The following is a 10166-nucleotide window of genomic DNA, read 5'->3' on the forward strand; positions in this document are numbered from 1 at the left end:
ATTCTAGATATAAATCTACATTTATATTTATAATAGAGTATTTAACACTAACACTCCCTGAATGTACCATACTCTCCATCCAACTTTAAAGTCACTTTCTACTTTGTAGACACTTTTTAAAAAACATGAAATGAATTCTTGAGAAACTTACAAACAAGTCAGTGACATAAGGAGAATAATTTGGTTCAAGTGATTTTATGCACAGTTTCACACACTAATCACATTCATCTTTAATTTTTTTTGTGAATTAAAATGTTTATTTTTCTCAAAAGGATTCTTGTCATAATCTTTGACATCAATTAATTTACAGTTCAGCATCTGATACGTCTTCCTAACTTTCTCCAGAACTGACTAAACGAACTCCCACTGTGAGTCATTTAGGGTTGTTGTTCAGAAACTTGATAAGAAAGCCAAGATGATGGGGTTGTTTATGTTGCACAATAACCGAGGAACTCATAAAAATGTGTAGCACCACCAGATAGTATAATCAAAAAGAAGTAAGTCTATAGCAGATAGGACAATGGTCAACTAGTTGAACTGGGCTTGGTAAAAACCCAACCCCAGTTGGGTACGATTAGTACCTGATCGTACCAGTAATCAGGTTGATTCTAATAATGCTGTGTCATCATACTCTCTACACATTTGATAAATTTTAAAGCCCAGACAAAATAACAATCTGTAAACATTGAGATGAAAACAACATGTAAATAATATTTATAATGTTTATATTTGATGTCCTAATTGATAGGACATCAAATAGAATGGTCTAATTGGGGAAGGACATGTCAGGTGTTTTAACACACTTACTGGAAGATTTTTTTTTTCTTTTTTTTACCACATAATTGTGACTTCCAGTTGTCAAGTGTGTCTGGAGAGATAATACCTACACTTTGTTCACAATTATATTCAAGGCAAAACATCTGCTAGAAAATAATATTTTATATCATTCATTTCATATCTGTTTTAGTATTTTAGTGTTAGCTAGTTTCATTGCAGCCATGTGATATTTTAATGGCACAACAACATTTACAGAAACTGCTATGTGTTGCATCGTAAACATTTTATCTGCTTGCTTACAGTAACAGAGATAAGGTCTGCTGGGAACCTGTAAATGATTTAACAGAATAAGACATGTTACTTTTACTTTTAAAGTTTATATCAGAAACGCAACGGTCAAAAGATCAGTGTTTCTATTGTCACTATTATCAGATATATTACCAGTTTTTCTTCACAGACGATATTTAACTATCACAAATAGGAGCAGAACGCAAGAAAATCTCCTATACGGTATATTGTAAACTTGAAAATCTAAAAAGGCCAGAGGCTTCATGTAAATATTACTAGTTTGGCAACTGGCAGATTTCAAGTCTCATTCCAGTTTTTTCCCTTATATGTTCAAGTGCTTTTGAGAAAAAAAGATAAAAATTTGTCAGAACCAAATTGGCCCTTTGACGTAGAATTGATACTTTACAATATAATATTTCCCTGTTGCACTAAAACAAACAAACAAAAAAAAGTGTTACAAAAGAGCCAAACTGGCCCTATGTAGAAAAGGAATTGCCCTGAACAGAATAACTGGCTTTGATACTCTTAGCGGCAACAACTATGTCTTTATGGTAACTGGTAATATCTACTTCACCTTTGCATCACAGTGGTGGAATCCCAGCTCCCTCTTTGTAGAACTGATTTCTTTCAGTCAGAGGGTTGACAAACCTTAAACATAAGGTTTAAGGTTAACATAATGTTTAAGGTTATGTCAAAGTATGTCAACTGGATTTCCAAAGTGTTTGAAAGTGGCATTTCTGAAATGATGTGCTGATGATTGTACACAAAATGCAACAAGGGACAGAAAACACAAGTGTGATTATTAACGCAGATGCAAAAGTCAGACAAAATGTGACATGGCATATGAAAGTGGCCCTGGACCTACTTAAAAACACTTTGTGAGATATAGGATTTTATATAAAAACAGATTTGTGCAATATTTGGCTACAGTGTGAAACTACCCTTTGTCAGTGTTTTAACCTTTGTCTGAGTCTAAGTATTATGTCCCTGTGTGGAGAAGGACCCAAATCTAGGAAAGAGGACAGTACACTATTTTTGTAGTAAAAATATATTTTAAAAAAGTGAAAATGTAAACAGCAGGAGACATGAAATTAGAATATGAACAGCCAACATGTACAATCAGAATCAATTAAGAACTGGCATGGCAAGAAAAGATCTTACAAGGGACAGACTGAACTAGAAGGCATGAATGATTGGATGAGCTGGGAGTTTACAGAAAATGACTCAACCAGAGTTCACCACAAGAAATTTGGAGACATAACCCAACAAAACAGGACAAAAGAAGAAGAATGAAACCAAAAATGTTGCAAGAAAACTCCAGCTCCATGGGATTATGACACCTCAATGCAGTGCCACCCCAGGTAAACTAAGCAGGTACATTAGCAAGCGGCTGCTTTGGATCCCAGGGCCACTTGGGGGCGCCCTAAGTTGAACTGATTTTTTTTTTCTTTTTAAATAATGATTTCTATGTTATTGTATTAACAAAAACACACAATTTAATTATAAAGTTGTGATTTTTTTCTTTCAGTAATATATTTTTACAATGTATGTAGGAGTCATTCTTTATATGGACAAAAAGAAAGCAAAATTGCTGTTGGGGTGTCGCTGGTGACTGTGGTAGGTCGCGCTTCACTGGTAATATGAGCTGCCATGCAATGTTCAGTGCGTATCCAAACCTCCAAAAGATATGTGGAAGACATGCGGCAAAGATCACTGGATCCAGGAATCGAACCCACGATGTCCGCATCGAGGACTCAAGGCCTCCAAACATGGGTCGCGCCATCCCCTACGCCACTATATTCACGCCCTATATTCACAGATTCTTAAACAGTGATCAAATGTGAAATAACTTTTATGGTTTCTGAATATTCACAGGTCATGGATTATGACATCATGGCATGATATCCTTATATTCTTCACATTAGTGTGCATTTTGCATCTTTTTGCTTTCTCATGCATTTTAATGTTAATGACACTCAACAATGTGCATTTATAAAGCATAGCAGAACAAACTAAGAGATTTATTGTATATTGCATTTATTTTGCCTACACACCGAATGGAAAATGAACTGGACTTCATTTAGTTTCTGTATTAAAGAGGTTTCTTGGATGCATGTCGTTTTCTTGGGAAATATGGGCAAAGTTAAACTAAGATGGAATAATCAGTTCAGGAAGTTGTTATTTCATGGCTTAAAAGTTACAGTGTTTTTTATTTTCTGTAAGCAAAATTAATTTGTCATAAAGTTTAGGCTCACTGTGCTTACAAAGCCTGACTCCCTGTCAGTGCCTGTTACCATCAGTTCTGTGAAGCCAAACTTTATCTCTAGATCAATCTGACGGTTCAGTCCAAGTGATGTGTCCGGTGACTCAACAACAAATGAGCCAATTTTTTCCACATTTGCCTCATCCACATACATGGGATTTTTTTTCTTTGTGCGATAAAATCCAATAATTATTTTTGTTTGGTCTCTTTCTAAAGGATATACTGTGAACTTTCTGGTTTCATTCCAGTGAACATCCTCACCAATTTCAACCAGTTTGCCAAAAAGATCACCACAGAAGATGCTATCTTTGTTTTTGTATTGCTTGTCCTCCCTGTGCTTCGACTTCTTAAACTCCTCTGACAGATGTACTCCATAAGTATAGGCACTTTTTCTTGATGCCACTGCACCTTGGTTTCTTCCAAACTCTACGGCTCCTTTCAAAATGGCTTCTTGGGGCCTAAAAGGACACAGAACTTTGCAGTTGTCAATAAACTCATCAGTAATGTGTCTCCGTAGATACTGACTTTCAGCAAAACCTCCCACCAACAGAATGTATTTAATGCTGCGGGTTTTGTAAAAGATTTCTCTTAGACTCTTAGTGATGCTCCACAGACTCTCTTCAAAAAAAGATCTCAGTTTCTGTTTTGATATTTTGATTACTCCATCATCATAAGATGCTCCTTGTACTCGTTTAAAGTATTCTTCCATGTCCTGTTTTTTCTGAGCCATCATTCCTAGATTCAGTGGACAGATTATTTCCATATCTTCATCTTTTCTCTTGAAAAGTGTGAACTCATACATAATTCTTCTAACCTCACTGGGATACTTTTCTTCATACTCATCCCAGATTTCAGGAGAGAATGTGTCTCTGAGGAACTCTTTAAATTTTCTGTCCACAGTTTGTCCTCCCATATCGTTCCCAGAGGCTTTGTGCAGCTCTTTCAGAAATCCTCCTTCAAGGACTTCATGAACAGTGATGTCAATGGTTCCTCCTGAAACACACAAAATGGAAGTTTTTAGACCAATGGACCTCAATTATCTTCTGTCATGCACCTCATATGGAACATAAATTTTCTCCATCAATTTAATAGAATGAAGTCAAAATATCACAAGAATAAAGTTGTAATATTACGAGAATAAAATCGTAACATTAAGATATACAGTATGTCATACAAAAATAATAATACCAGTAGTAATAATGGAAGAACGTGCCAATAATTTTATGGCAACGACACAAAACTGTATTAAAATGAGGAATGTTGAACATTTTGTGAAATTATAGTTGGCATTGGCTTATTAAATGAGTAAATATTTCATCTTTTACTACATCAGGATCAGTGTATTATCAACAGCAGGACTTTCAAACAATTGTAAAACAGCTTTCCATTTCAAAGAAAGAATTTACTTTCTTCTGGTAATAGTGTGTCTTTTTTCAGCCGAAAAAAGACACACTAAAAAATTACCAGTAAATTCTGGTAATTTACTCCCAGAAATTACCAGTAAATTCTGGTAATTTACTACCAGAATTATTACCAAAATTTGTTCTGGCAATATATCCGTCTCGCCCTAGTACTCTGTTCTGTTAGCTTTTCTTGTTTCTGTTGCCATTTTTCAGTCACAGTCACAAAATTCTCAATTTTTTCTCCTCTATCAGCTCTGAAATTTGTGCAAACCTGCGTGTGTCTGTAGGCGTGCACGTGTGCTGGGGTGTGCAGGTGTGTTCGGGTGTGTGTGTGTGTGTGTGGGGGTGTGTGTGTGTGTGTGTGCAAGCTACTTTTACTGGCAGCCTGTTGATTAATTTGAGCAGCTTACACTTTGTGAACTGAGGATGGTTTATCAGTAAACCATAAATAAAGACAATAATAAAGTTCTCGTGCCCCCAAAACCTGATTGTCCCACTATTTGAGAATTACTGCTTTAGACAACGTACAAGGGTCAGAAGACTAAATAATACATTTCAAGTTAGATTACTGTAATTCCATTAACCCAGCCTTTTCAACTGATTATATTTAATTGACACATTTAAATTGTCATTGCTTTGTGTCTGCATATGTGGTCTTGTATAGTAAATCTCATATTTATTCTCATTGATTTAAACAACAACTTTGATCGTTTACCCTGTCTTACCTCCACAGTCAACAATGATGTACTGAGTTCCTGGAGATTGGTTCAGTTTGCTTTCACCCCCGTTTTCTGCTATGAAACCCTCTGATGGTAGTTTCTTACAGTAGACTGAAGCTGCTTCTGGTTCCAGAGCAAACACCAGATTATTTTCAGTTCCCTCTGTCACAATTCCTGCCTGCGTGCAATGATAAAATCCACATTTTGAAACAATAAGGACATGTTCCTACTGTTGTGTCTAACAGTCTGTGGGTTTTACCTGAGTTGCAGCTTCTCTCATGAACTGTTTGGCTGAATGATCCCAGATTGCAGGAACCGTCAGAACCCAGGTGAAGTCAGAGGCTGTGAACTTCTTTCCTTCAGTGTTTTGTTGAATGGTCTTCAGAGCGTCATCTTTCAGGAATCTTAAAGCTTCTGCAAAAACCTTCAGAGCCTTCATTTCCCTCCCATTGGCTGCTTTAATTGTGAGATCTGTGGTGACTTTCTAGAGATATTTGATAATTATATTAGTTCAATGAATTGAAGCATATAGAGATCATCACTCTGAAGAGAAAACCCATGCACTGTCAGAATTTTGTAGTAGAAACATTTTGTTGTAATATCTTACAAAAAACTGTAAGACATTATAATGTAGTTTAAGAATTAGCTCAAAAATCATAAAAAAAAACCTCACAAATCAACTGAAAGATATTCAAATAAAAAAATCCACTGTCACTGTCAGAATTGTGTTGCCGTTTGTTACCTTAAAATACTGTTTAACAGTTATATTAGTTCAGTCAAGACAAATATAAAGAGAGTATCATTCAGATATGAAAACCTGAATTTTGTTGCAGACATAATGTTCTAATAACATCAGCAGTGTAAGAATAAAAATGTACTTTAATGCTGCATCATGTAACATTTTTTAAAATATATATGTTCTTTAGATATTTGTTAAAACTCTCACTATGTTGTGGCAATATGTTATGAAACAGTCCTGTGAAAAGATCAATTACCTCCACATTCTTCCTGAGCTATTATTACCATTTGAAGAAATGAACCACTCTCGATCAAAAATCAGTCAGTTAATGTCAATCAACCATGCTAACTAGCCTAGCATTCACAACAGGCTCTGATGTCAGGAGGAAACTGCAGCTTATATGGATGGCAATTGACAGCACTAAGACCCTCCTCCTCCTGGCTCTGATTGGTTTTCTAGTTAGCACTGGGAAAAGGCAGAGGAGCTCAATTTCTTTACTATTTCACTAGCTGTCATAATGTCAACACATATGGAAAAAAGAATATATTTTTTATTAAAGTGACATACTGCAGCATTAATGCTGAGATTTTTATAGTAGACTCAAATATATTGTTGACAAATGTTTATTACTCACTTTGCCATAGAGTGACATCTTAAAACAATCAAAGAAGAACTTTGCTCTGGATTGTTTGCCTGAGTTCCTTAAATAAGTCTGTTTGACTTCATATCCAAAGCTGACAAACTGTTGATGTTCATCAAACAGGATGCAGGTTGGAGTCTTTGGGGTTTCTAGTCCAACTTCTTCACCCCAAAACTTCACATGAGGGTTTACTTCTTCTTCTCTGGATGTCAAACTGAAGGCATATCCACTGTATGTTGTTCCAAAGTCTATGCTTATGATGTAAGATTCCCCCATTGCTGGAACAGGTCCTGCAGGTTGTGCAGAGGAAAAGAATCAGGAACTGAGAGGCAGGTGTTTCAGGTAGATATTTATATATACACCTTTACTGGGCAGGATGAACTGGAAGTCCAACCCTTCCATGAAGCAACATCTTGATTATTATCTGACTGACACATTCTGCTTGAACAAAACAAAGCAGAGCAACAGGAAAGTGATACGACTGTAACTCCAGGTAAGTGTATTAGTTTAAACTAAGTTATAGAATGAAATGTTTGTATAAACTACATGTGCAATTTATTACCAATATATTCTGTTTTAATCTAAAGACATATTTACTTAACTTCATAAACCAGTTGACCAGAGCTACAATATGCAACAAAACATGAAGCGCATTGCATAAAAGGAGTTAAATGGTGTGGTTAAATCTGAATCCTCCAAAATAACTTTAGTATTGTTTGGTACTTGGTCAAATTTAATGTTTTAGGACTTTTTAAAATATTGCATCTGATTATTGCCAAAGGACACTAGTGGTACTATCGAAGCATATTTAGACTTAAACTTAGACTTAGACTTAGACTGACTTTATTGTCATTTTGCATGCACAGGGTGTATACAGAACGAAATTTCGTTGCATACGGTTCAGGACAGTGTTTTGAGGTTCCAATGTTATGAGGTTACTCCAGAATAAAATAAAATACAGTATAAAATATGAATATAAAATATAAAGTGCAGGGCTGACAGTAAAATGGAAGTTATTTAGTTATGTACATGTGCAAGGTATAAAGTGGAGACCAGAATTTTGAGTGCAGTCCAGTTAAGAGTTCAGCAGTCTGATGGCAAGTGGGAAAAAGCTGTTTCGGAACCTGGTGGACCTGCACCAGATGCTGCGGAACCTCTTTCCAGAGGGCAGCAGGGAGAACAGTCCATGGTGGGGGTGTGAGCGGTCACTGACGATGTTTCGGCCTCGGGACACGCAGCGCTGGGATGAAATGTCCTGAATGGAGGGAAGGGGGGCCCCGATGATCCTTTCTGCTGTCCGCACCACTCTCCTCACGTTCTTCCAGTCGGAGGCGCTGCAGCCTCCACACCACACAGAGAGGCAGCTGGTCAGAATGCTCTCTATGGTGCTTCTGTAGAACGTCTTGAGGATGGGCGGGGGCAGGTGTGCTCTTCTCATCCTCCGCAGGAAATACAAGCGTTTCTGTGCCCTCTTGACCAGAGACGTGGTGTTCACAGTCCAGGTGAGGTCGTTAGTGATGTGCACCCCCAGGAATTTGGTGCTGCTGACCACCTCCACAGCCGAGCTGTTGATGAGCAGTGGAGCGTGGCTGGGCCGGTTCTTCCTGAAGTCGACGATCATTTCCTTCGTCTTGTCAACGTTCAGGATCAGGCTGTTGTCTCTGCACCAGTCCACCAGCTGCTCCACCTCCTCTCTGTAGTCCAGGTCTGTCAAGAAGCACAGTGGTGCTCTTGGACAAAAAATAAAATTTCTGTTCCTATGGAATAATACATGGAGAAGTTATGTGTAAGCTTAATTCAACAAGATTGTACAATTGCTGGATTAATTAAAGAATATGTTGTCTCATGAATGGCATCATAATTAATACTTGTTGTTTCTAAAAGTTGAAGAATGGCTTCTCTTCAGTCTCATGATGACATAAGGTAAGAATGTGATTTTTATTTTGAAACAGTGTGCAAATAATTTCAAGAAATGCAAATGTCATGTAGGCAAAGTGTTCTTTAGTAAATCCTTTTTTGTCCCTTTTTATTCCATTCATTTTATGTACAGATGTATATTAGAACAAGCAGAAGAAAGCCTGGCCTCCCTCAACAAACGGTACAGTAGCTCAGCAAATAACAGGATTCTTGATGTAAAACTGAAGAAAATTTCTGACCATTTGCTCTTCTTAGTTTTACTCCCTCCACCCAAAATAATAATAACAAGAGAGTAGATTTTTATAACTACAGACCAGGCTTTCAGACCACATTTTTTTGGATTATGTTCTTGACATTGGATTCATTGAACTATCTGACAGTTTTGTTTTGTTTGTTTTTTTTATGTCACATGTACGTCCTGATTTACATTACCAACACATGCCTCATGTTTGCATGAAGAATTGAAACTATGGAAGGCAAACAGCAACAGCAACATAAGAAGATAAGGTAACTTTTTAGATAAATTTGACCAGAACTAGACAAAAATATGCTGTTTTTAAAATCTTCCAGCTAAAGACCCAAGTGTACAAATCGGTTACACTATTTCACTTATCAACTTCTTTTAAGTTGATAAGTGAAACAGAAAGGAATTCATGGTATGTCGGTATGTAAGTGTGCAATAAGAAGTCCTTCCTTGGTGTTGAGATGTGTTTACTGTCCTCTGTGATGGATTGGCAAAAATGGATGTTTGAACTTTCTTGTCAACAAATAGCCACCATCTCTGTCAGAGGAGTGACTTTTCTTGTTTTTCCTGGTGGATTAACATAAACCTCTGGGCAGATTATAGGTGAGAAATGTTTTCATAGTAAATACTGATAGTGATGGGATGAACTGATCCCTCAGTGATAACATTGTTCTAAACCTAGTTATGTCGTTTCTAGTTGCGTCCACTTGGATTCTTGGGGCTCCTCTTAATTTTGGATTAATCTTGTGTTCTACAACATTCAAGTTTTATGGTGACAGGTTTAAAACCAGAAACCAGACCAGTTTACATTAGGGCTTTGTTTCAGTTGCCAAGAGTAACCCAAAACCATGGTGAGATGAACTGTCTAATTAAGTGGTTACATAGATTTTGAAGTGTTAAAACAAAATTAAACCTATTTGTGAGTTTTTGGTACGCCCATAAATCCAATCTACAAGCGATATCTGCAAACAACAGCACTGGATGATAAAGCTGCTTCTCTTGGTCCACTGGAAAGAGACCAAGATTCCTTCAAAAACAATCTAATAGGACACTGGAAAAGACTGTGTTCACGTTGTGCAAAAAGGAGTTATTCAAGCCTAAAATATGTCACATGTCTGTTTATTCAATGCTTTAGCAGCAGGTTTTTGGCTTGAAAATGTTTTTTATTCTGTCTAT

General features: G+C 36.8%; 1 protein-coding gene across 1 annotated transcript; it reads right to left on the reverse strand.

Annotated features, from left to right (window-relative positions):
• Window positions 1–309: 309 nt before the first annotated feature.
• LOC102229040 (heat shock 70 kDa protein 12A-like) lies at window positions 310–7723 on the reverse strand. The gene is made up of 4 exons (XM_023337300.1): window positions 6824–7723; window positions 5710–5934; window positions 5457–5628; window positions 310–4321 (listed from the first exon to the last, which is right to left on the reverse strand). The coding sequence occupies exons 1-4, from the start codon at window positions 7103–7105 to the stop codon at window positions 3294–3296; spliced, it is 1707 nt and encodes a 568-aa protein (XP_023193068.1). The 5' UTR covers window positions 7106–7723; the 3' UTR covers window positions 310–3293.
• Window positions 7724–10166: the final 2443 nt, after the last annotated feature.

The sequence above is a fragment of the Xiphophorus maculatus genome, chromosome 7 (assembly GCF_002775205.1).
Source record: "Xiphophorus maculatus strain JP 163 A chromosome 7, X_maculatus-5.0-male, whole genome shotgun sequence".
Taxonomy (NCBI): Eukaryota; Metazoa; Chordata; class Actinopteri; order Cyprinodontiformes; family Poeciliidae; genus Xiphophorus; species Xiphophorus maculatus.

Coding starts and splice junctions, on each gene's coding strand:
- LOC102229040 (XM_023337300.1), bottom strand. CDS start 7,105: ATGGGGGAATCTTACATCATAAGCATAGACTTTGGAACAACATACAGT. Junction 5,935..6,823: donor AGATGTCACTCTATGGCAAA/GTGAGTAATAAA, acceptor AAATATCTCTAG/AAAGTCACCACAGATCTCAC. Junction 5,629..5,709: donor TGAGAGAAGCTGCAACTCAG/GTAAAACCCACA, acceptor CATTGCACGCAG/GCAGGAATTGTGACAGAGGG.